General features: G+C 37.0%; 1 protein-coding gene and 1 long non-coding RNA gene across 4 annotated transcripts in view; one reads left to right on the top strand and one right to left on the bottom strand.

Annotated features, from left to right (window-relative positions):
* Positions 1 to 13761: 13761 nt before the first annotated feature.
* The window catches only part of ZNF804B (zinc finger protein 804B), a 210962-nt gene continuing 197150 nt past the window's right edge, over positions 13762 to 27573 (bottom strand). For both annotated transcript variants that reach the window (XM_015281605.4, XM_046938338.1), the window contains exons 3-4: positions 23758 to 23888; positions 13762 to 21377 (exon numbers count right to left, since the gene is read on the bottom strand). In XM_015281605.4, the coding sequence (XP_015137091.4) occupies positions 17702 to 21377; positions 23758 to 23888 (3807 nt within the window). In that variant the 3' untranslated portion in view covers positions 13762 to 17701. The remainder of the gene's footprint in view (positions 21378 to 23757; positions 23889 to 27573) is intronic.
* The window catches only part of LOC121110080, a 26142-nt gene continuing 18496 nt past the window's right edge, over positions 19928 to 27573 (top strand). Inside the window, exons 1-3 of one of the 2 annotated variants that reach the window (XR_005856517.2) lie at positions 19928 to 20017; positions 21034 to 21179; positions 22377 to 22453. This is a non-coding gene — a long non-coding RNA (uncharacterized LOC121110080). The remainder of the gene's footprint in view (positions 20018 to 21033; positions 21180 to 22376; positions 22454 to 27573) is intronic. The other variant, XR_006938638.1, reaches the window with a different exon arrangement.

Genomic DNA, 27573 nt, shown 5'->3' with positions numbered 1-27573 from the left:
GCTGGCTCAGAGGAATTCAATGAGTTAGCTAAGTTAAGGCATGGGAACATCACAACTGTCACCAAGCACCTTGGCTTCTGCAGCTTGAAGAGTGCTTGTTAGAAAGCAGTACTTATTTCCTTCCTGATATGGTTCTCCTGTTACATTTAATGTGTCTGCTGCAGTGAGCAGTGAAATGTATTATTTTCTGAATCTAAGGTGGCACTGTGCTGCAGCACAGAGATGTCCTTCTTGGAGGCTTCTTCAGGATCTCTGCAAGGTACATTAGCGCCTTATCAAAGATGACTTCATTAGGTTCCAAAGTGAGCTGATATCCTCATTGCTTGTTTATTCTTAAATCTGTGAATGATTTATGCATTTTTTTTCAATATGAATAAAGTGTTTGCTTTCAGAAGGATGAAGTGACTAGATGTATTAGCATACTCCAGAAAGCTGTAGAACATTCTGGATGATTCACACTAGGAAGACCACAGGGCATCACTAACGCAGGCTTTCCAGGATGCAAGTTCAAGGGCTGATTTTGAAGAATTTTGAGAATTTGAAGTGAAAATTATGACCTCAGTTTGTATTACTTAACACTTTAATATAAGAAATGCTGTGGCTTTGGATGGAGAATTTAGATTTGAAAATAAGCAAACATTTGCTGCTGTGGTAAATAATAGAAATGCATCTCTTTCAACTGGTGGCTCTGCACTACTGAATAAAAGTGTGCTTATTGTGCTATACTGAAATACATTCAACCTCAAAACATACGTAAATCTGGAGTAGTGTTCAAATGATAGTGGCTTGCTTACCTGCTGCTTTCTGCTCTGCTTATACTTTTTACAAATTTAAAGATGGATGACTTTGCTGTCAGGAAGAGCTAGAAAATAAAATTGAAGACTCCACCTGATGCGCTCAGTTCTCTGATGCATCTTCCATAGGACTTCCTCATTAACTTTTCAAAATCTGTGCATTCGGAGGAATGCTGGTAGGAGTTCCATAAATGATAGATGAAGTAAATAGCTGCTATCCCACAGTTGCACAGAGAATGAGAGATTAAAAAAAAAGTCTAGTGTGTTTGACAATCATTTGTATTTCCAACAGTGTGTAGCAGCAAGAGTACCTGTTTTTGATAAAAACCAAGAAAATGCACGAATGGTTACTTGTTTCCTAAAACATTAGCTCTTATGAGAAGACATAACTAACGTTTTGGAGTTCAGCCTCAAGCTTACAGGTAGCCAACCTCTATCCATCTAGTACTGAAAGGTTTGCTCTTCATGTACTCAGCCACTCTTACATTTGAGTGAAATTAGCTGGAGGCATGAGTAGCTCCAGAAGTCCAAATGCCCAGTCCTTGCCACGGCAAAATAAAATGAAGGACTCCTGAAAAGCAACACAATGACAATGAAATTCAAGATTCAATCCACATATCATGGAAGATTTTTTTCTGTCTACCTTTATTTTTACAGGCTATTCTACTGATAGATAACCATCAAAATGCCATGGATTTTTTCAGTGCAGAATAAAGCATCAAATAATAGGAAGCAAATTGGTATTATTATTGGTAAATGACATTCTAGTTTTTGTTTCAACAAAGGTTTAGAGAATTACTCACTTATTGGCCTGGTGTTACACAAATTTGTACTATGCAAATAGTTCATCAGGATGATCACTGCATCTTTGTGATGTAGTTACTTAGGCATCTTTCAGCATATCCATGTTCCTCTTGAGAGCAAATCCTTGTCTTTGAGAAGTAGATAGTACAACACAATCAAGAATAGATATTTTGGGTTCTTCTAAGATGTAATAGATTTAGTTGATCCTAGTTTAGGTCTCCATCTTGATTTGTACTTTTTCTCAAAAGTATAATCATAGCTTTATTTCCAGAAGTTTTTCTCCATTGAGATTTTTTTTTCGCATTGGAATTAATAAGATGAAAAATGGTTTGGGATTTCTGGTTATCCTTGAAATCTTTGTGAGTATACCTCTTAATCTCCATAGATTCTTGTGCAAAAACCAGCTGTCCTAAAATTATATTCCGTCATTCCATCAAGGTCTAAATAATTGCTAGTATTTCTTACTAATAGAAAATACAATATATTTAGTAATAAATATGTACCTCATTAGGAAGGAGACTTCATATTTCAATAGCTGAATTGCAAAATAGGAATGATTCTCCTACTGGCTCCCAGTAGAATCAGAAACATAAAATTGTGTTGGTATGAGTGTACTTTGTACTATTACTTCTATTATACTTATTTCTCTATAGTACTTATAATCTGTATAAGAAAAAATACTAGTAATCCTGTAGCTTATTTAATAGAGGGGAAAAAGTTATGTTATGAAGAGCTAAAAATAAGTTGTATGATTGTTTTTATTAGATTGTTATCCATACAATGGGATTTTTTTTCCCTCCATGACAAGTAATACTGTCTTTACATTGATCCAGATACATATTCAAACCGTTATAAAAAGTTGGAAAGAATAATGAACACTAAGAAAAAAAATATGCTTCAGTTTGCTTTAAATAATAATGTGAGCTAGCACCAGCTTAGGTACTTCTCTGTTGGCTTATGTGGAAATAATACACAGTTTTGGATGTGAGATTATTGGGTCAAACCCTAGTTTGGGGCCTGTTCTGTGATTTTTATTTTTATTTTTTTTTCCCAATATTTATTTATTTTTGTCAGACTCTCAACAGCCTCAGTCTATGCCTCAGGCTCTGAACAGCCACTACTGAAGTGTTCAGAAGCCTGACAAGAAGTTGCTCTACTTCTTATGCCATAATGCTGCTTGGACAGAAGTCAACAGAACATGTGCCATTATGCTTCATTCCACTAAGACCTCCAGATATGACTCCACTGTCATCTAAGATCTGTTTCTTTGAGTCATGTATAATTTTATATTCTGTCAAAATTGTAATGTACAAAATAGCCCCAACCATAATTATCCACGTGACAGTGGGAAGCACCTCCTGGGAATCAGTAGGCAGACTGCTCCTGGTTTTCCAGGTTTCTCTCTGGTTATGGATAACAACATCACAAAGTGGACCAGAGAGTATAAACAGAAAATTATAGAATTGTCAGTAGAGGATTTCTGTGCCCAAGACTTACTTTTTGCATACTCTGTGTGCTGGAAGTGAAGTACAAATTTAGAAATAAGCAGAGTTAAAGAGTTGGTCCAATTTTCATGCTTACACGGAGATGCTACCCAGGAGCTTCTACTGCAAATGCTTGCTAGTGTAGAGCAGCCTTAAAGTCAGTTCTTACACTACCTGTCAGAAATGAAGTACTGTTTTGAAAACCCAGTTTCTTTCTTTGTGACTGGAGGTGTTGTAGGGACTTTGTTACCACTGTCCGCTCAAGTGGAAGAGTTTCAGCTCTGTCCTGTGCGTAGTGGCAAAATGCTGGAAAATCGTGCAACTTTGGCCAGACTTCCGTGGGCTCCATCTGTGGCATCTTGTTTTGTATATTTTCTAAGAAATTAGAGAACTCTATGAACATCAGTATAAAGAAGGGTGTCAAACTGGTCATCCAAATTCATCAAAAACAGATGTTAGTAATGTCTTAAGGAGCTCTTTCCTGTCTGCCTTTCTCACTAATTTTCTTCCTCGCTACTTTCAAGGCTGTACTACTTATGTGTAAAGCTTAAATATTCTGTAATTACTGCATGCTTGTCTGAAACAGTAGCAGTGAGCTTAGATAAAAATGCCACCTTGAATCATGTTACATGGTGCCATCCTACAGGTACAACACACTTCAGCGTGACACAGAACAGCTCAATGCACTCTACTGCAAGCTAAATAAGGAAACAGAAATGACCCATAATTTCATGCAATGTGCCATTGGTGGGAAGGAAATTGGTAAAGAAGATATTTTTATTACTCCTTTCTTTTTCAAGAAAGCTTTTTCATTCTCTTCTTCTTTGTGTCCTTTTATTTTAAAGGACATACGCAGTGAATTTTTTTTTTTACAGGTTTTGGTAGTAGGCTTCAGAATAAACTGGATGCAGAATGATATTTAAGATCTTATCTATCAAGTCATGGCTGCAGAGACAAGAAAAGCATAGGCACTGCACGAGGGCTCTATCACAGGTTTGGCTGCTGAAGCAAAAAATGAAATGGAACTCTTGAGTACCCAAACACCAGTGCTTCAGATGAGTTCCTGTGATCTTGCTATCACCATAACAAGGAATCTTCTTGCTTATATATGTCTGTTTTTGCAGTTCTTGTTTGCTCAGTGGTAAGAGCATTATCAATAAGATTTTTCTGGGATTTTAACAATTTGTCTTCTTTCTTTTAAAAGGGAGTTCTAAATTCTGGAATTCCTTGTACATAGTTTTTAATGTCAGTGAAAAACAACTTTTTCTTAATATTTTCCCATGCACTATTATGACGTCAGTGACTTTTCTCCTGACAATTTCTGCCATTTATAGCACAAATACCCTTGAACACAATTTAAAACACATTAGACAATTGTAATCTGTCACATAACATGGATAAACATGAATAATTTTTATTTTATTGAGACTGAAAATCAAATAAGGCAATGGAAAATATTCTTGGAAGTGGGCAGCTGCAAGCTAGAACTAATGGCATAGGATTGTCAAAGAAGTGCTTTAAGAACTACAGTAGGAAAGAGCAATTTTGCATACAGTGAATGCATTTCCTTTGTCATCTCTCCAGCAGTTTATGTGTTTATTTGGAGAGATAATGCCACTTCATGTGGAGTAATAGATGCTTTGAGCACATCTCAATGAATTGTTGGGTCCTGATAGCAGCTACCTGAGAAATTTAAATGTTCAGGCACTAACTATAATGGCTTAGAGGCTTATGCTTCAAAGATATCTATAGATAGGTGCCTTATCCAATCACTGTTTCTGTTCTTCCAGGACAGGCATAATGATCCTCCTGTTCTGTGTGTGAAACTCCTCTCCATCTTGGCATCCACGCTGTCTAGTACAGCTGTACCCTGTTTATTATCAGCTCTTTAGGTTGCTTAATTAGCTCTTCATGTACACCAGTCTAACCTGAAGTTATTTAGTTCTCAAAATAAGATTTTCAGGTCAGATTATCTCATGGACCTGAACAGACCCATGCAGTAGAAATTCTGCATAGGAAAAGGACAACACCCATAAAGCATGGACTTATGGCAAACAATCCTGATTGCGTGCATCCTCCACTAAAGTGAATTTATATGGATGTGAGAGTTCTCTTTCCCTTAGATTGTCTCTTCATGTTTATTTAATCACAGCAGCTCACATTAACCAGAGGGGTTTGAAATGATCTGTCTGTCTTTTGAAGGGCAATTTCCTTTCATAGGCTACTTAGACATCTCCATGCTGTGTTTCCTTCTACTGAGCCAGACTAAGCCTTAAAAATAGAATCATAGAATTGCTCAGGTTGGGAAAGACCTTAAAGATCATCGAGTCCAACCACAACTTAACCATACTATCCTAACTAACAACCCTCCACTAAATCATGTCCCTGAGCACCACATCCAAATGGCTTTTAAACACATCCAGGAGTGGCGACTCAACCACCTCCCTGGGGAGCCTATTCCAGTGCTTAACAACCCTTTCTGTAAAGTTTTTCCTGATATCCAACCTAAATTTCCCCTGGCACAACTTAAAGTCACTTCCCCTCATCCTGTCAAAGCCTATCCCCCATGCAAGTGGACATGCATAGCTACCCCTCTTAGTGCATTTCTCCTCTCCACAGCCCAGCAGCTTTCCCTGGCTTACCCTGCTGAAGGATGACCTTGCTCCAGGTCTCCTGCCTTCCCTGGGGTCTGCATCTGCCATCACATTTCCCACAACCATTCATTCCCAAGAGAAGGATATGAGATATCATAGCAAAGGTATTTATTTCCTTTTGTTCCCTGGGGTTGGAGGTACATCAGCAAGAGCACAGAGATGAACAACTGGGGATGAGAGATGTCCCTTGCAGTGTTTTTTACCACAGATTTTTTTTCTGAATTCATGATTCATGAGAGATCATGCTATATCTGCTATATCATCATGTTAGGTCTCTTACAGACTATCACACTCATTTGCAGAGCTCAGGGCTTGATGCAGATGCTTTAGTAGCTTGTCACAGAGTAAAGACCATAATCTGAATAATGTAATTTTTTGTAGTAACTACTTTTATCAGAAAAAGTTTAGTTGAAAGTTCTGTTTTTTGGCTTGTTAGAAGGAAACTGTGGATATTGTGTTACCTGTACTTGTTAGTATAGATTTTTTTTGTTTTACTTGGAGCAAGGATAGTCTCACACATTCATTTGACAAAATCTTTTGGAATGTTTCATTGCTGCATCTTTCATTCATTTCCAGCTGCTGAAGCCTCTGAAAAACAGACACTGTACCAAAAGTTAATGTGATGTACTAATGACTGTTTAATACTATCTAACAGAAAATTGAGGTGAAACAGTCTGATGAGGAAAGTACTTCTATCTGCATGGACAGAAAGAAAAGCAATGCAAATATGAAAAGTAACAAGTGAACCTGGCTTACATTTTGATACTGCATGCAAATGTACGTAAGAACTTAATTAAATTATTTGAACTGAGCAAATAATGTGAAGCAAATAGCCAATTTAAATATAGCCTTTTTCATTTCATAAATTGCTCACAAGCTGCTTAAAAATGTACTTATATTATTTGCAAATTATATATTAGCAAAGAATTCTACACTTCTCTCATAAAGTAATGCAGCTAAAACTACCAATGTTTGAAATATCAGCTCTATGGGATGGCTGAGGCAGATATTTAATAAACAACTCCTTATATGCTGTTTAGTATCTTGATATCTTAATATCAGTGACATCTACAAGTGGAATTGAGTACACCTTCAGCAAGTTTGCAGTTTACACCAACCTGTGTTGTGTTTTAAGAACACCTGAAGGATAGGTTGTCATTCAGAGAGACCCAGACAAGCTAAGCAGTGGGCTCAGGTGAATGTCATGAGGTTCAACAAATCCTAGTGAAAGGTCATGCACCTGGGTCATGACAACACCCACTGTAAGTACAAGCTGGGGGGATGTAACGATAGAGCACAGTCCTGCTGGAAAGGATCTGGGGGGTACTGGTGGATGGCAGCTGGACATGAGCCAGCAGTGTTGTCCTCACAGCCCGGATAGCCAACTGCATCCTGGGGTGCATCAAAAGAAGCGTGGCCAGCAGGTAAGGGGGGGTGATCCTGCCCCTCTGCTCTGTACTGTGAGACCTCACCTGGAGTACTGCATCCAGATGTACAGTCCTCAGTACAGGAGAGACATAGACCCAGAACTGACTAATCTTAAAGAATTCAAATGCACAAAATCAGAGAGAATAAGATCAAGGCGTTATTTCACTCAATATCAAGATTCTTCATAAAGTAAATATGGAGTACTTATTGTCTTTCCTAGTCTTGAAAACTGTTCAGTGGAAATATTACATGGTGAGTTAACTCCAGGATTTGTGTAGGTCACAGAAATTCTAAGGAAAAGTTATTCTAAGGGCAGCTTTTCTAACATGAGCTGTCGTATAGGACTGTGATCTAACTTCATACAGTGTTTTCAGTTTTCCAAGCTGCCAAGGAGGCTTACCCAGTCTAAACATGTCTGATCCTGCTGGTCAAGTCTCTGTATAATAGGAGTTTCTAAAGTCAATTTCCTGAGAAATCCTTGAGATGTTTTTATAAAAATGAAGTTGTACGTTAGCCGATGTGTTCGAACCTGAAGATCAAAAAGCCTTGTTTGCCTGCAATGGGAATTAAGCTGCTAAATATCTCTGCTGTGCTTTGAAAATATACCTGTAGTAATAATGTGACTCTTTTCTTCCAACTGCAGACCTTAGAACATTTTTAATCCAAGTATTTATTGAATTAGCAACAAGGGAAAATGCTGTATGACTCTCAGTGTTCGTGCTTGCCAGATTTGATCAGGTTTGTCTGAGATTTGACATGATTGAAGTTCTCCAATTGTGCAGACAGAAAGGATTTGTGGTGCATGGGTAACAGGAATTCTACAGCACAATTAAAATGAATTTTACAGTTCTAGAAGGATTTTAAAGGTAAACATTAAGATATATTTGTGGCACTGAAAAATGCTGATAATCTCAGGGGAGACCTCATTGCTCTCTACAACTACCTGAAGGGAGGTTGTGGTGAGGGGGAAGCTGGCCTCTTCTCCCGTGTAACTAGCAGTAGGACTAGAGGGAATGGCCTTGAGTTGCACCAGGGGAGATTCAGGTTGGACGTTAGGAAACACTTCTTCTCTGAGAGTGGTCAGGCACTGGAATGAGCTGCCCAAGGAGGTGGTGGAGTCACCATCCCTGGAGGTGTTCAGGAAACATTTAGATGTTGTACTAAGGGACATGATTTAGTGGGAAATATTGGTGATAGGTGGACAGTTGGACTGGATGATCTTAGAAGTCTTTTCCAACCTTGGTGGTTGTGTGATTCTATGAACTTTCTCTGCTATGAAGAACTCGGTAATGAAAGCTAGGAAGAACCTTGTGAAAGCCACCCTGGTTTCTTATGACCCATATATATCAAACATTATCAGATATGTTGAACGTTATTTTTTTTTTAATTATCCTTTGCAGTTTTTCATTCCCTGGCTATTTGTCTGAAAAAGACGTTGAAGTTATCTCCAGAAAAAAATAATAGTTAAACCCAACAGAGTTTTCAGTCTGGGATTTTCTTAACATTAACACTTTTTTCCACTTAACACATTATTAATTCATCATTTAGACTAACTTTTCACTAAGCATACAAGTTTCTTGAGCTTTAAATGGAACTAGTGACTCATTTCTCCTGTTGCTAAATCCAAATTAACCAGCTTCACCAAGTGGAAGTGTTTCATGCTGTTTGCTTGTAGTTGCTCAAAATTAGACCACAGCCTGCTGTTTCAAATATTCCCAATGTAGGAATAAGCAGATCGCATCAAGAAGAGTAAGAAGCGATCTAACATTCACTTGAAAGCTAAACATATTTCTGTGTACTTTTTGAAACACATGTGCAGTTGTTCATTAATTTTCATTATTATCTGAAACTTTTTATCTCAGGGCTAGACTGAGAGCAGATATGGAAAAAAACATAGTAATTTTTGGAGAAGCTTGTCAACAGTTTGTCAAAAAACCATGACAAAGTTACAGCCTACCATTGATAAAAAATCCTCCCAGAAATTTTCATCTTCATTTTATCAACATCAGTAATTACAGATACTCCTCTGAGGTTTTATTTGAGCTTGCAAACCTGTCTAGGTTTGTCCATAATGAACCTAACTTTTTTCTGGTGTTTTCTGCACTCTTTTCTCCAAGTATCATGAATCTGACACTGTTATTCAGACCTAGCGTATGTCCTTTCTTTTACCTTTATCATTCACAGGCAACCCTTGTGCTCATTTTCTTCTTTCTGCTTTGCCAGTTCTGCACTCCACTGCCCCTTAGCATCTGAGAGCCTCTCTTGTGAAAAGCAAGTGGGAGTCAGCAACATTGGGATGAAAGACAATTATTTTCAAGTCATAAGCTCTCATCATAACCTATAATAATATTCATTATTGTAATTCACCCTGACCCATATAACTTCCAATAAAAATCATATAAAAACTACTTATCTAACACATTATTTAAGAAAAGTAAAACTAGGGAATTCAGCTTTTGAAAACTAGAGTTATAGAACATAACCAAAAGGTAGATACTCATGAGGCATAAGCACTTTGCTAAGGATTAAATCTGTAATATGTCAGAAGTAGATATCAGTACTATAATTACAGATTATATGTATAAAAGAATTAAGTATTTCAAATCACAGAAGCCTTTCAAGATATTACTAGCAAACTAAAAATTAGACTAAGAATCATCTCACTTAATAGTCTTTTTTTTTTTTTTTTTTTTTTTCCCCCACAGACGGCTTCTGAAGTGTCTCATGAAGAGAGACATAATAAAGTCCTGAAATCTTTCCTTTGTATTCCAGGTCTTGTTTGCGTGTTGTTCATAAGACAGAAAATATCCAGGCTTTCTGTGCAATGGGAAACTTGTCCCATTTGAGAGCTAGAAACATTAATAATATTTAGCATAAACTTGTATGTTTTAAGAGATAAGTTCTTAAGACTTGAATGTCTATCCTTGGATCCGACTGTTTGCATTTGAAACCTAAATTAAAAAATCAGCATTTAAGTAGGAGAGACTAGCTGCATCTCCAACTTCAAACCCATATGTTCTCCACTCCAGTAGAAAGCAAACTCAAAAATGGAATGGGACTTAAAATGAGGTATTTCAGAAAACACAGCTTCTCAGACTGTCTTGTACTGATATAATATTCCTCTCTGAAAAGAGCTGTAACCAATAGGTATGGTTGCTCAGTGAAACATAGAGGACTTGGTTCTTTATTAGTCATGTAAGCATGTATGAACATGTTTCTGTGTAGAGTAGTAAGGTGTAAAATCTTAACTTTCAAGAATTTTGGTCCAATTTGGTTCTTTCCTTTCTTTTTGAGTTTTGCAGACCTGCAGTCCTGTGCCTCAGCTCAAACATTTCTAGTACATTCTAGTACTTCACCTTCCCTGGTGAAGGTAGGGCTTCCCACTCTGTAGCAATGTGGACAACTCCAGGATAAGCATTACCTCAGAAACTTACAGCTGTTCAGTGCAAGGAACAGAAAAAAAAAAAGAATTTCTGTATTGGCAGTTCAGAGATTTTTCACCAGTGGAGCTATGTAACTGTTGATTATGGTTCTTCCATTAGGAAAACAACTCCTTCTGCCACCCTTTCCCTGCCCCCCCGCCACAGAAAGGGGGGGGGGGGGGGGGGGGGGGGGGGGGGGGGGGGGGGGGGGGGGGGGGGGGGGGGGGTTGGAGGGGTGGGAATACAGAGTAATTACAGTGTCTTTCTTTTCTGATTTACATATTGAATTCTTTGTCAGGTGTAGAAGTTTCTATTAAATCCAATTGTTCTTAAGAAGACACACGAACACAGATATGAACACATATAATTATTTCTCTTAAATTCTGCAGGGTTTTTTACTGGGGTTTGCAGAAAGCAATCAATTCATAAATTACTTGCAAAAAAAAAAAAGAAAAAGAAAGTGATACATAATTCAGGAATTTTTGTATAGAATGTATTACTTTACATAGAAATAGTCAGTTTATAGCTGTCGGAGACTAATTGGTTCGTTTCATTCGCAGTGATTTATTTATTAGTGTTGCAGATTTACACACACTTGGCTTGGAGTACACAAAACAGTTTTATATAAAAATTGATAAATATATTTAATTTATTGATTTGCAAATGGAAAATGTATTTGGTCTAAAAAGTTTATTGGTTCATAGGAATGAAATATTGATTTTTGTGTGCAATGTAAGTTTTAGATGTGCACATAAGCAGACGCAGCAGAACTGCTTACACTGCTTCATGTAAGTCTATCCAGCTTTTCCTCCTTATCTTTATTTTGAGGGATTTATAGCTAGGTCATAAAAATGAGTTTGGCCTGATTCTTCTTCTAATGCAGTCATGTACTACAGTTTGACTTCTCAGCAAAGAGCTCTTTTAAGCACATTCACAAAACATATTGGTCACTCTTAAGCAGCAGATATTTAGAATAAATGCTCATTACTATAACTGCAGATTTATTTCTATCTAATTTCTGTAATTGGCTATTTGTGTTCTTCTGTGTTTTCTGGTAAGGAAAATAATGTGTTTGAATAATGATAATGAAAAGTATTGTAAAACTGCTGTGCACTGATAGATGGATTAAGTGTTGACTTAAGGCTCAGCTTAATGGTGCTGGAGACAGGGAGAGTATGTCTGACCTGAAATGTTCATTAATTAATTCCCCTTAGCCCTGGGGCAGAGAAACATTCAAGAACATGACATCAATGTTCCCCAGTCTCAGCAAGGCAATTCACTGACTTGCAATTTCCCTGTTATCCCCTCACACATTGTTATCAGTGTGCTGTGTTTCTAGGAGGAAGGAAGTAATGAGTTGTGCTCCCAGTACTCAGCACGGTCCTGGAAGAAGTGCCAATTGCTCACCTTGGAGTTGCAAGAAGCCTATGGCGGGCAGGAAAGTTTCATACCTGAGTGGACACCAGGGATCTATAGGAGCAAATCCATTCCTTAATTGTGGAATGTAAGCAATGCCTGGGTCTTGCTGAAGCTGGACACTGACATTATGTTTTGACAGTATTTTAATAGAAGCGGAAAAAGTGTCCCGAAATGAAACTTCAGTAGCTACAAGCATGGCTTTTTGTTTATGTTTTGACTTGGTTACTTTTATAGTGTCTCTAAATAACTGCGTTATTGGGCCTTCCATTTTTAAGTTAAATGTGTGTTTGTTTTCTCCATAAAGTCTCTCCATCTGGTGATTAGAGATGTTTAAAGTCTGGTAAAATGTTAGTTTTTCATACTGAAGGGAGTAACTTTCCTCAATGTAGGTTTGGTTTGCATAGATGAATCATGATGTAGACACACACACACACAAAATCAGGTTAAGCTCACAGACAGATCAGGGATTCAGACTTTAACAAAGGGTAACATTTATTTGCCCAGATTATGTGATTTTCAGAATAAAATGAGTTTTACCTGATGAAGAACATGCTCAAGTGAATGACAGATTCTGCTTATTTGAACAAGTACTCACGTTGCCATTTAGGAAATGTCGTTACCTTTACCAGGAAAAGGAGAATGCAGACAACTTTTTTCTTCATGTATCGTGTTCTAGTGAAAAACAATATGACAGCTTTTCAACAATAAACATATGAGATCTGATCTCAACTTGAAATCTAGATTTGATGTAGAATCTCAATTGAATCAGATACATTTTATGTACAAGTGTTGATTATGTTTCTGTTGATTACTGTGATTACAAGATTTTTCTTGAATGCCTGAGTCATGAGATGGCTCTGCATCGTAGACCGAGTTTGTCCCATACACTGACCAAGTTATTTCTGGCTGTGCATATAGACCTGAAGGAATACGGCATATGCCACACTGTATCTCAAAAGACAGAGCTTTATCTTTTGCATGTACCCATGCAATACTCACATTTTTCCATTGCCTCAGTCTTTACGCTTACCTGGAGACCTGAAACTTCCAAAAGTATATACTGATGGCTATAAGTCTTAGAATTATTACTAGTAAAACAACAGTAGCCAGGGACTCTAAAACTCTATAAACATACGAGAAAATCTGAAGTTTTTCATCAGAAAGCTTACAATATAAATAAAAGATAGAATGGTTTTAATCTGAGACGGGGGAGGTTTAGGTTGGATATTAGGAAGAAGTTTTTCACACAGAGGGTGGTGACACAGGTTGCCCAAGGAGGTTGTGGATGCCCCATCCCTGGAGGCATTCAAGGCCAGGCTGCATGTGGCTCTAGGCAGCCTGATCTAGTGATTGGCGATCCTGCACATAGCAGGGAGGTTGAAACTAGATGATCATTGTGGTCCTTTTCAACCCAGGCCATTCTATGATTCTATGATAGAGGAAAAGTATTCAATAAGCAAATTGGAAAAACACAAGGTAAAATGGATAACATACATAGAAGATAGTTATCCTGACAAAGGTAAATTTTGAAGAATGCTCAAAAAAATGAATTAAAATATAGTTGATTCTTGAATCTTATTGTTAGCTTCTTTACCAAAGGATATTCTGTGTGAGCAATGGGAATTATAGTTCAAACAGATTACCTGGGGAACCTGACAAATGAATTATGAGTGTAATTTTAAATAAACTGATTAGTACATAAAAGTATCCAGGAGGATGTTGATCAATGAAAAGTACTTGCAAGAAACACATAGAATAATTTTTTAAAGGAATATTTATTTTCAGTTCAATTTAAACAACCCACTTTTGTAACACATACTAAAATCTTTAGGAAACATTCTAAGAAATTTCAGGGATGAATTAAATGCATTTCAAATCTCAGATTAAAATACAGAATATGTTTGCATCATTCTGCATTTTTTTAAGTTGCTGCCTTTTGGTATGCTTTACATTAAAAATACATGACTGACACTCTTTATCCCAGTAAGCCTTTTTATTGGAAAAAAAAAAATTATTGCATTAAACTACATTCCCAGGAATTCCTTGAATAACCTAAAAAAAAAAGCCGCATTGCATGTACAATAGTGCAATTAACTTAGCTACTGTATAATATAAAACACTTTATACAGAGAATACAAAACAAAATTACTAGTTTACATATTATACTAGCCAGAATATTATCCAGTTTTAAATACAAACTTAACAGTTTTAAAATCAATGTGATCAAAGGCATTTTTATGAAAATTTGAACAACAAATATGTTAAATGTATTCCAGAAGTGCCTCAGTTACCAAGTAAATAAAATAGAAATTAAGAACTTTCACCATTATGGAACTCCAAAAACTTTTGTTATTTGAACTTTTCAGTGTGGGTGACCCATTTCCTTGGATTATGCAAGAAGAATATACAATCAAGCTTAAAGAGGTTATTAACTTGAAATGTATATATCTCTGCCACCAGAATACTGTAACTCTTTTAAATATTAGTATAAATAAAATCAGGACTGAAGCATGGCTCCAACCATCAGGCTCAATTATGCTTTTAATAATAACGATATATATATAAAGGACATTACTGATGAAAAATAAATATGGCAGCAAATACATCATCTCAGCTGTGCTGATGTTTTTATTACATTTCTCCAAGAAAATCTCTTTTGTGTACTAAGAACTCTATTGGACATTCCCTTTGTTGGTAGTCAATGATTGCTGTTATGCTATTGTGCTGTTTCTGTCAGTTTTTAATCTCTCAATTTTTTTTCCATCTACTACTATCAAAATCATAATCCCCATTGCTTCATGAATTAAATTTTTACTGTCTTGTCATTCGCCTTGTCAGATCATCCTTGTTGGTATATACAGTGATGTATGGACATCCTATGATTTAGTTCCCATTTTATTGTGCATACAGTAAGAGTAATGTATTTGCTTCCCATAAATGGTCTACTAAGTAGGATTCTGTTAAGTTTCAATTGATGAGGTTTCTTGCCATAGTAATTTCTGCAGTAGCAATTTTGCCTGTAAGAAAGAGGGATGAAAAATAAGTGTGTATGTGTAAGATGGGATTTATTTGTCTTTTTTCCTTTCTACTATTTTCTCCCAATGTTATCTACTTAGAATTCAAGTGAACTAGTACAGACATTAAGAGCAATTGGTTTATCTTGAATGGGAGTGCAATTGTGCCTGCAAATTAAAAAAGTTTGTACGTCTTGAAATGCATCTTTTAGGTTGATATTAGCCCTGAAACTGTGATAGGGGCTGTGCAGTTCAATCAGTCTCAGAGCACAGGTTGACCTGCTCCTTTTAAACGTACAATTCAAAGTGTTTCTACAGAGCTATAACTACAAGTGAACCACGAGAGAGAGAATTCAGCCTGAGGAATCGAGTAGTCATGTTGAGAGTCAATAAGTTGTATTCAAGGAAATAAGATTGCTTTTCAGAAAATGATATTTTGGAAGTATGGCAATTATATGTATATTCAAATCTAATTTAGGGAATATTTTCAGCCAAAAATAAAAAGCAGGATTTTAAAACTATGGAAACATTTATTTTTAGTATATTTTCAAAAGAAATTTCTGACTTCCTAACTTCTGAAGTAATAATTTCAGTTGAAAAAGAAACCTACAAATAAAATAGGAAAATTAAACAATGAAGAGAGGTAACTGAAAAAATATCATGAGCCCATTTTCTTAATGAAATGAATAGATCAACTGGGAATGCAACCAAAAGGCATTTAAGGGTGCTGGTTTCTTCAGCCTCTTATTTTCACAACAAAATGTTTTACTTCTACTTGGTCTCCAGAGTTTTTTTCCTGACAGTTTTTATTTGATGGCTAAAATATTAAGTATCCAATGAATCTTTAACTTTAAAAGTCAACTGCAAAGCAAGCAGTCACTACTTGGAAATGCATTTGAAATGTTTGGCATAATAGCAGTTCATGCTGAAGGATCTGCTTTTAGAAATTAAAACACTTTCATTTTACTCCAGTGGATCAATCTAGTTTGACTAAAATTAAGTTAGAATATTAGTCTCAAGTTGAATTTTAAATACTCAGTCTAACTTCAATTAGATTCCTCAGCTTCTTTAGATAGCCCCATATAATGGAATAAAATCCACCAAAAGTTTTTAATGTGCTTTATATCGACTGTAAAATAGACATCAGCAACTGTGCTCTACATCATCGCAAAGGAATTGACGTTTTCTCCAATATTTCAATTCCAAATAAACAGGTATTTCTTGGCAGACTCTTCACTGTCCAGTTATACTGGGAAGCAAATCTGCAGTCTAACCATAATTATGATCATAATTTCTTGCTAAATGTCCCGTGTTGAGTTAGAAAGATAAAAATTTTCAAAGTGTGCCATCCAAATAATGCTGAAGCCCTCACCTATTTCCAGATATGCAATTACTCCTTGAGATTTCAATCACACCTAACCCTGATGGTTAGGTAAATGCATTCCTACATTAGAGATTCAGGACTTCAATTTGTTAGTCCAGTGCTTGGGAAGTCATGCTAGAAACTTTGCATGTTTGTTTAGATTCAGTATGCCTTGAAATGATGAGAACCACAGCATAGTTGGCCATGAGACTTGATCTGAAGAGACACTTTCTTCTCAGAATTATACTTCTGTATTTTTTGAATTTCAACATGATATTGTATGACCAGTTAATTGTTAATGTTATTTGTGGAAGAGATGAAACATTTATTTGTTTATTATTTATGTATACTTTGGGCAAGATTCTTCCACATGTCAGAGGTTTGCTTGGCAAGAAAGAGATATTATGGTGTTGGCCAGGGACCTCCAAGGTTCAAGGCCAACACTAGCTGCATTGGAACTTCGGGATGTTGCACCCCACCCCTGACGTATCTTATGCTAGTGCCACAGCAGGCAATGTCAAAGAACTTGGCTTCATCACTTTACTTCTGCTGCCTTCTTGTATGCCTGGCTGGAGGACGAAAGCAGCAATCTGCTTGTGCCAGCAAAGAGCCTCCCACACTAAGGGAATATTTTTGTCATGTACTTTTGGCTAAACTGCAGTCCTTTTACACTGTTAAAGCAACATATCTGTGATAAAATCACTAATGTATCATTGACATGGTCCCATGATCATCTTCTTCCAGTATTAACTTCTCACTCACCACTGTTGAGGCTCTTAACTTATCTTGGCTAGGAGACAGAACCAGGTATTTGTGGTCCCAAATGCTTTCTCTTTGGCTTATTCTGAAATACCTTAAACAGACCAAGTATTACACTGTTGCATTTACATTCTCATAAAACTAAGCCTTTGAGGTGTGTCAAGATTGTACTACCTGAAATTATGTTACTTTAAATCACCCAACCTTGCTGACATTCTTGGTCCTTTTGTGTCAACATGCTGTGGTCCTCTTCCTACTGACAGTCACAGACCTCACTTCAGAATGTTCTTTCTAAACCTTCTGCAAGATGACATTAGCTGACCCCGTCCTTCTTGTGACAGTACCACAAGACTTCAAAACTGCTTTTATATTGTGATATGAGAGCCAAATCAACATTCATATGCTGTCAGCCAGAATTTGGAGTTCAAATTTACCATTGAGCTTTCAGCAAAAATGTAGATTTTTCTCCTCAGATATGTGATTGAACACTGAATATTTTTTTTTAATTCCTTTTTTTTATTATTTTTTTTTTCCCTGGAGCCAAGGTGTAATCATTAGGGCTAGTTTAAATAGCTAGAAACACCAAAAACTTCTTTTATTGTAGGTAACTGTTGAGTCTGGCTAGAGCAAGAATGGTGATGAGGATCTTGCCCTTGGAATAATGGATGAACAATGGGATTTGGATGCATAGCAGGAGGTGTGGCTGCATTCAGGTGTGGTGCAAATAAGGCTGGGATATATGCAGTATGTGGCAGCAGGGGGAAGTTCAGTGGGGAAGGGTGAATAGGGGTGGTGGAGACCAAGTGCAATGGGTGTCCTGTCAGCAAAGCAGGGTGGGTGGGAATGAGGGCTGGTGCTAACGGAGAAAGGGATATAGGGGTAAAATGTGCCTGAGAGAGGGGATGGAGGTGTGTCAGGGAGAGATGGCTGCCATGGGGGTGTACAGATGCTGAGACAGCAAAGCGTTGCAGCAGTGTATGGTGTATAGTGGTGACTGTTGCATGCTGCTGAACAGGGATGGCAGGAACTGCTGGTGTTGCAGAGAAGGCAGCTGGTCCTGGGGCAGGCAAAACTTGCAGGTGTTTTGCCAGGAGTTGTTTCTGCATATGCTGCTGGGCTTGCAGCTGCAGCAACCTGTATTTGTCTACTTCCTCTGGTGAGAACATTATAGGCTGCTGCATTAAAGGAGGGGAGATGGATTTTCTGTACACTTCCTGGTCATCTACTGTGTCACTGTACTTCTGCATAGCATTATCACAAAGAGAGTCTGAACTTCCTTCTGCCCAGTTTGAGTCCATGTTCACATCATGTAGTTCTTCTTTGGTCTCTGTTGAATTAGCAACAACAGAATATCTTTTAGAGGGAAAAGCACCAGGGAAATCATTTGGTACTGGGTCACAGCTTTGTATAAAGGGTTGTACTTCACTAATGAAGAGATTGGATTGTTCCTTTATTGCCGTGTTCCTTTTTATGCTTGGGTTCTGATAGCCTGCTCCTATCTGAACGATGTCTTTAAAAAGACAATGATCATAATCACTGCCTGTTGAAAGAGCAACATGGGTTATCTCTGAAGCGTCACATTTGCTTTTTTTAACATTACTTTCCAATGAACTTCCACTTTGCCCTGTGCCATTTTCACCAATGCCTAGCAGTTTCTCTGGCAAAGGTAACATTGCTGTGTCATCTACGGATGACGAAAACTGAAGCTCAAAGTGACTTTGTGATGACAGATCCTTTATTTCTCTACCAAATGTGTTTGAAAATCTCTCTGAATCATGAGCTTGTTCCAGGATTTTCTTGGACTGCACCCTTTCTAACAGTAACTTGGCTGTCAGTGACTTTCTTCTTCCACATGCATCTTTTGCTGAGGTTTCTGAAGAGCAGGTAGCAAAGTCTTTTGACTGGCTATCTACATTCAGAGATTCATAACGTGCAATTTCAGCTTTTCCTGTGTTGATGTTAGAATCTCTTTCTGTGTCCTCTCTTGTTTTATTCTTGTAGCTGTCATATTCTTTTGAGAAAGACCCTGCACTGCTTTCTCTTGATATTCTGCTGCAATATGATTGATCGCTGCTCCTTGAATCTGTGGTGGAAGAACTTTTGGGGTCATTGTAGCTTCTACTTCTACCACACACTTTGCCAAAATGCCAGTGTCTACATCTGCTGTGTTTAGAACCATCTCTGTGCTGTAAAACTTTATGTCTTGAACATTTTTTATATTTAATTGTGCCCCTCTGTGTGCAGTTTCTACTTCTGTGACATCTAGTTTGGCAAAGATAATCCTTATCTGCATCATCAGAAGTGAAAATACAGTTGTGCTTTCTGTGTTTACATTTGTGCCTTTCAGCTGTCTTGGTTTTTCTTTTGCAACAAAAAAGCAAGTGACTTCTGCTGTGATTATTCAATGTGGGACTGGAGGAACTGCTCATGTAGCTACTTGTGCTGCTAACCGAAGTATCAGAATAGCTGGAATGTCTGTCAGAGGAGGATTTTTGAGGAGATGGGAATCTCCAGTATCTTGTGTAATTTTTACATCCTTCATTTTCTGAATGCCTGCTATTTGAACCAGATTTATAACTAAGGAAACTTCCACCAGAATCTTTTCCACTGTCACTTATATCACTGCTGCAGCTGGCCACGTTCTGAATGGATCCGCAGCCATTTTGGGTTTCATGTTTTTCCTCAGAATAAATTAAATCACACTTTTCAGCCTTACACTTTTTAATCCTGGCCATAAAAGCAGAAAAGGAAATGCTTTCATTTCTTATGCTCTGTTTTTTTCTTTCACAGCTATGGAAATGATGCCTTAAAGATCTTTTCAGTGTTGTTGTATGAATACCTTTTTCTGCCATAGAATCCTTTTGTGAGACATCAAGGTAAGCAGGCACTTTGGGTATATTTTCATTCAAATAATCTGAAATGTATTTTTGACCATTTTTGTTCATCACTTTCCCTATGTCTGACTCAGCTTTTTTCTTGGCCTTTCTTGGATTTAGGGAACCTTTTATCTTTGGTTTCAACAACTGATTATCTTGTTCATTTGACATTTGCTTGTGTTTTATTAAACCTGAGGCTTCATTTTCATCAGCAGTCTTATTTATAGAGTGCTCTTTACAGCCTTCTTTGCTTGTTTCATGCTGTTTACCATCTCTGTGATTTAAAGAGAGTCTGAAGTCAAAGTACAGTGGATTACAGCCATATGAAATACAAGGTTCAGTTTTTGTAAACAAAAGTAATTCTGTTGGCCACTGCAGAGCAGTGCTGCCATCCTTACTCACTACATGGAGGAAAGGTAGTGCCTGGTGCTTAGGCTCTTTAACCATTGTCTCCCTTGGAAGCTTTTCCATATTCCTGTTTTTGATTTCTGAAGCCTCTGAAGACCTTTCTCTCTTTACCACCCTAGAACAGTCATTAATGTTGCTTGCACAAGTCAGCTCAGGTGATGGCTGTTGGGGGAGCTCAGAGAGGTGTGCACTGCTGTGACTGTAGGTATCTGACTGTATACAGAAACTGCTAGCTTGGCATGAAGGTGAAAGGAGAGTTTCCAATAATTCCTCAGACATATTCAATTTGCTCTCTTGATCCATTTCTTTTACTGAACCTGAAAAATCCGATTTTGAGAACTGCATTTTGACTTTGGAAAGTGAAAGATGAGCACTGACTTTTTCTTCTGTTTCTCTAACACCACATTTATTGTTTTCTTTTAACATTTTAAGTTTCACAGCTCCATGACTTGATGCACTGTTATCCAAATCCATTTGGTCTTGTGGAATTGGTGGCCCTTTATCCAGACTTCCTTTTACATCCTCTTCCAAATGTATACCAGAATGACAGCTCTCAAGAACTTGCTTTGTTTTAAGGGGGGATTCACTATAATCATTTCCTTCTTCAGAGTTCTCACTGAAGACTGATGCTGAGGATTCAAGCTTCAAAGGGACTTTTTTAGAGAATGAGAAAGACACTCCTGCTCTTTGAGAAGCACTGGTACTATCTGGGAACACTTGTGAGATTTGATTTCCAAGCACGTGGAGTCTTTCAGTAGGTGACTGGTGCCTGCTTATGATAAGCTGCTGTTTTTCTAGTACGCTGCTGGAGAAACCTTGTCCTGTACTTGTGGTGGTGCTTTGAGATTTGGCTGTGACCTTGCCACCTTTGTACAGGAAAAATCCATCTGGTGATTGCTGCTTTTCCTCAACTAATCTGGGGGCTTTAAGAGTTGGTCCACTCCCAGTGATGCTGTAAGAAAATAAAAACATGGTTGAATTAATTAAGTAACCAAACTAGAACAGACCTCACACTTGACAATATCTGTCTGGCAAGAAAAAGTGTTACTTATAGGCACTTCCACTCATAACATCTGCAGAATCACTCTTCAACAGAAAAGGCAACATTCTGCTTGATTTGTGTGTCTGTGTAGGTATGATTTCTTTTTGATGAGCAAATTTTATTTTACCTTTATATTATTCCACAATAGATGATTTTGTGAAATATTCAACAAAATATTAATGCTATCTCCAAACATTGGTGGGAGAAAGGTCAAAAGGTGAAGTTCCATTAATATTAATGGCAACTTCAGCACTCTCATTATCACTACCATTTGACTTTGTCATATTTTCTCCTCCCAAACTCTCTTTCAATTAATTTTCCTTCTTCCCCAAAACTTCAGATGTTAAATCTGTGGTTTACTTTTCTTGTACTTTAATAAAAAATAAATCAACCTATTCTAAGAAAACTTAAAAAACATGGTTAAAAAAACTATTGTTGATTGCTTTTAATAGATGACTAGTTGAATGGAGTTACTGGAGTAACTACTGGGTTGGTTTTTTTTTCTATTAGAGATGTATATAGCCACCAGATGAATGTTATTCCAATTAATATGTAAACATGCATTTCATTAGTTACGTTATATACATTTGCTATCAAAGACATACAATACACTTTCATGAAAAAAAAAATTGGAACCAGCATCAGTAAACAATCTGATTTAAAAAACAGAAAATATTTTAATCAAATGTAAGTAAATTGCAACTTCCAGATCTGCATAGAAGTTATAAATAGTCTGGCATGTTTTAGATATGCTGTAAAAAAAAGCATTGATCTCCAGCAGTGGGAGCAACATAAAGACTCCCTGGGGTAGGTTCACCTCAGAATGAGACTATGCATTCGTTTCTGAGAATAAATTTGCATTTGCCACAAATTTAGCATCAGGGAATACAAATCCATCTCTATTTGCAGATCAAGAAGAAATTCTGTCTTGTACGAAGTGAATAAAGAGATCCTTTGCAATGTCCCCTTGGAATAGCAAAGTAAAGGTATTTTTTTCAAATTTTCTGTGCACCAGATTAACAGTAATTTTGTTGTCAAATTTTATTAGCATGTTGTAAGGAACTCTGTTGGAATGTGAGACGCGTTACTTGGGGACAGTAACAGTTGTTTGCATGTGCAGACTTCTTGGGAAGGCTGACTTCTGTCTTGCCTGAACAACCAGGTGTGTGACCCCTCAGCCAAGATCATGTCTCAGCTGTCCCCGACCCATCTGTCATTACCAATAGGAAGAGCAAACACTGTCTTTCCAGGCTCTCTGTAATCGATTTTGGACTCCTTTCTATAAGCAGACTCAGTTCCCTTCCCGTCTCATTTAGATCTTCCTATTACTATTGACCTTATCAGTCTATCTGAAACTACATCTTCAGATACAGAGACATAAAGGCATCTTCCCTCAGGCTGTTACTTTTCCGTCCATAGATCTGTATGAAAATGGAGTTGTAACCATAAAAGTGATACATTAGCAATAAACTGTTATATTTCAGCTGAAATTTCAAAAGCAATTACATTGGCCAAAATGAGTGTATAATAAACACTGCATTTTATTATTTCTAAGGTACTGTAAGCTTGGTATGAATTTAAAAGAATGCTAGTTTAATTATCTACTTAACCCATTATGGTCATAGATTAACATAAGTAATTGGTCCGGTAGAAATCTATTCTACTGAAGCATACAGTGTCATTAAACAAAGGAGATTTCTCAAATGTGAAGCTTTATTAGTGTAAACTTCATACTGTATCACAGTATTCATCAATAGAACTAACACTACTGGGTTAATTAACTAAGTTAATTACTTGTTTTTCATTTGTATAATGATACTTCCATTAGTCTACAGAAAAAAAAAAACAAAACAGTGGTGATGATAATCTCAATATACTGAATGTAATGAAAATGATTCACAGACTAGGCACACATTTGCTAAAAAGTGTTTTTCCTCTCGCGTTAACTTATTATAAAATGATAAGATGGTAATACTTATCTACTCAGGTCAGTTTTAATAAAATAAAATGGTGATATAAAATCATCTTCAAACCACTCAGTTCAGAAGAGATTAGATTAACTGGTTACAGGAGGGTAAAACAGAAGCCTTCAAATTGCAAGTAATTAATTCAGGGACTTTCAATTTTATGGTTTGTGGAACAGGAACATTAGGAGTTGGGGACAGCTGAAAACAGGTTACAGTAAATGCAATGTCTGTCCATTAGAGAGTATAGGAGTAAAAATTTGAAGATTTCTTCTGGGATTGAGGAAAGTGGGCATTAAAATGTAGTATAAATTTTAAATACTTGCCATTCTGACTGTTTCCGTAACTCTGCGAGCTGGTGGAGCCTCTTGAGTGCTTTTTCCTGTTTCTTTTCATCTTTCCATGACTTTGAAGCCACATTTCGAGCAAATTCCCTTTGTTTTAAATCTTTCAATCTCTGAAAAGAGCAAAAAGAGAAGGGATTAAATATGTGAACAGTAGGTGCATTACCTCTTACTCAATTTGCCTTTGGTGAAGTTAGTATAACAATGGGCAGTAAGAATATACTTAATGTTATCATCCTAAGAAGAGATTGAAAATGTTATTTTGGCTTAACAAAATAATATGATTGGACCATCACTACTCAGCTCATTTATAACCTTATATAAATGAAGACCCTGATACAGATTTTAATACTGAAATACATTTGTCTTATGCATGCACACGTCTTCTGTTGCGTACAAATACATACAAAAAACCAGCCTCCATTTAATCATTTAGAATTTTCCAGTCAAATCCAGTCAGTGGAATTTAATCCATATACTGAAATAAAGGTGAGCTTTTGAGTATAATGGATTGTATAGATCTCTAGACTTGCACACATATGGATGTGTGTGTCCCTGTGTTGGTTTTGTAGCTTTTAAAGACATTTGTTATCCAAGGGAGAGAACTACGGTCTGAAAGATTTCATCAGGAAGCTCTTTTATGCTTATATTCAGAATTTTTCTGAATCATCTCATACACATCTATAAATCACATAATTCCTATTGGAGAAAGAAAGATGATTTGCCTATATTTGTTTATCACATAGTTTTCTCGTGCTGATAGAATAAGACATAGTAAAGAAGACACAAATCAGAAAGTGTCAAAAATATCCTCTTCAGAAAAGTGGTGCTATCTTGGCTTTGAGTTCAATGAGCTGTACATGATCTTACTACCCTGGAACATGCAATTCCTGTTGAAGTCCATGTTTCAATGCTCCATAGCTGAAATTCCTTGCTCCACTAATGACCTCCAGTACTGCGGTGCTCAGGGCAGGGAGGTTGAAATGTCAGAAATGAGCTCTTGTGCATTCAGCCACATCTCCTAACTAGAACCCTTGAGGACCAGGACAGAGATGTGAACCCCTGAGGGTAGCAAGGCCCCACAGCGGGATCTGGATAGGCTGGATCAATGGGCCTTGGAAAGAAATGATTGCTCCACTATTTACATCTTTTTCCTTTCCCCATCCCTGTCCATTTGCAGCTTGCCCTGCCAGTTACACAGTACTCAGTTCCCTCAAGTGCATTGCCTCCAATTTACAACAGTGTAGATTAGAATGTGAGACAACATTAGTTTTGGTCCAAGAAAGAAATTTGGTTTCAGTAATACATTAAAGCCAAGTCTATAAAGTAAATCAGAGAATCTTTCCAGAAGATATCCACACTTTCTGTCACCTTTTGTATCTTCATTAGTGTTAAGATATTTATGAACTAAAGAATCTCATCTCCGTGATAAACAAATAAATAATATAAATAAAAACAACCAGTACAGGGAGCCTTGAGCCTTATTAGCATCTTTGATGTGAAGAGAGGGCAAAGAAATACATTTAAGAAATGTCCGTTAGTGCTGCTTGCTGTGTTTTAGCTGTCACCATGAGCTGCTCTGTATCACACATAAGGCATTCATGAGGAAAAACAGAAACAGTTACTACCTGTCAAGGAAACAGAACAATGTGAAAGCTAGTACTATGGAGTGCAGGTATTGCAAAGCAATGCCATTTCACTTCTTTGACAGTTAGGATGATAATCAACAAAGCAAATGGACCAACACTAAGAATAGAAGTCTTAGCGGTATTTTTTGCTCTCTAATGGCATATAGCATGTGTCAAGGAAGAAGAGAAAAGAATACAAAAAATATAGGTAAGCACAGTCAAGAACTTATCAGTTGGAGATGAAATCCAAGAAATCAAAAGTATCTGCAGTCTGAGCAGAGAAAGGTCTCTCCCTGCACATGCCCTCATCAGAACAAAGAAGCTTCACTGCCAGAGCTCCACTTAGAAACTGTAATGAAATTTGTCATTACGTTGGACAGACAATAGGACTGCCCACTGAACCTGCAAAAGCCACCGTTTTCCTCTCTAATAACCTGTGCCACACTCCTTTCAGGCACACAGATATCTTTCACAGGTGGTGAACAAAAGCGTGCGACTGAGCTGGTACCTGAATGACAACCCTTGAGCCTCAGCAGGTGTGCCTGAAAATTAACATAGCTTTACACAGTAATTACATTTTCCATGTAATAGGGTACTTAACTGGGCATCCAAATACAAGCATGTGTCATAAAATATGATTTATTTAATTGCAATGATGTGTTTTGTCCTTCACCTGCTACAAATTTCATTGCCATGGAATTATATTTCATTTTTAGATTCATGTTCTATTCTTTCTCTGTTTTTCATGTAAATGTGTTTTCATGTAAATGTGGACACTGCTATATCTAAAAGTAACCCATCCCTTTTTTAAATTATTTTTGGTAAAAACCCACGCAGAATATTAAAAGACCACAAAGTAATATTCTCTGTTTTAGAGTGACTTGCTTATATAATTGGGTCTGAGACATGTTGGCTCATCTGTCTAAGTCCCACTCAAAAATTGCTGAGTATGTTTTTTCCTCCTAAACTCCTGTATGATTCATTAGCAGATTCAAATTAGTCAATGGAGTTCCATCTTCACTACCTACCTTTTCTAGATACATTGATAACCAATTACCCTACCCACACTTCAGCAATTTTTGCAAATTCTTAATTTACCTATTTATTTATTTTTTAATTGTTGTTTCATTGTGGCCAGTACACCTGTAGCATACTCATCACTCGCTGCAATTGTGGTACTGAGTTTACTTTCTTTCCACAGTTATGACACTGATTGTTCTTCCTCCATGTGAAGGGGAGAATTTTTATGGATTGCCATTCATCCGATCAAATTTGGATGCCTGTGGCAGTTTCTCAGCTTTTCTAACAGCTACTGAAGAAAAATAAGCCCTTTTAGGGACATAATCAGCTCATCTTAAAGCACCTGTCTAAAACAAGTGGGATAAAGTGAGATGTACAAGTAACATTTTTTCAATGGATGCAGATGGCATTAATGGTGACTATCTCAGACAAACAGCTTTTGATAGACAGAGGAAGACTCTGCTGTTGGTACACTGTCATTGCTACAGATAGTATTCATGTCTATAAGTTCAGTAAAAGTCTACGCTTTATTAATTTACTTTTGGCATATATAAAAGAAAGTCAAGAAAGGCAGTTGGTACTTTAATATAAACCATTGACAAGATAAGGATTTTATAATCTGCACTTCAAAGTGATTCATTTGATAGGGGATACACGGAAAAAAAATTGAAGAGAGTGCAGTCATTAAAGATCACAAATACATTGAGAAGCATGAAGAAGATGTACATTGTTCTCTCATTCCTGATTTCTTAGCCATTCATTTGCCAGATTTTTCAGACCTCTTTCTCAAGCAGGTCTTTGGCTTCAAGAACCTTTTTTTATCATTTCTCTCATGCACTTTCTCACAATTTGAGGACCAGAGGGAACACACTGGGGAAGAACTTCTCCTTTTCAGAATTCTGCTAGAGGTCATGTTCAACTTCTTATAGAGATCTGTGTGGAATTCTCAGAATATCTCTGCTTCAACTACTGGAGCAAATAGGTGTCGCTGCAAGTACATTTAGAAAAAATCCTGTTTTTCTTCACAATGGTGTAACTACTTGGATTTAAATAGAAGACAGCCTTGGAAGAAATTTGTTAAAATTTCACTCATTGAATCAGAAAATGTCAGGTCAGTATGAGTTTCATGATTTTTTCCAGTTACATTCAG

The sequence above is a fragment of the Gallus gallus genome, chromosome 2, assembly GCF_016699485.2.
Source record: "Gallus gallus isolate bGalGal1 chromosome 2, bGalGal1.mat.broiler.GRCg7b, whole genome shotgun sequence".
Classification (NCBI taxonomy): Eukaryota; Metazoa; Chordata; class Aves; order Galliformes; family Phasianidae; genus Gallus; species Gallus gallus.
This window is presented reverse-complemented; position numbering and strand designations above follow the sequence as displayed.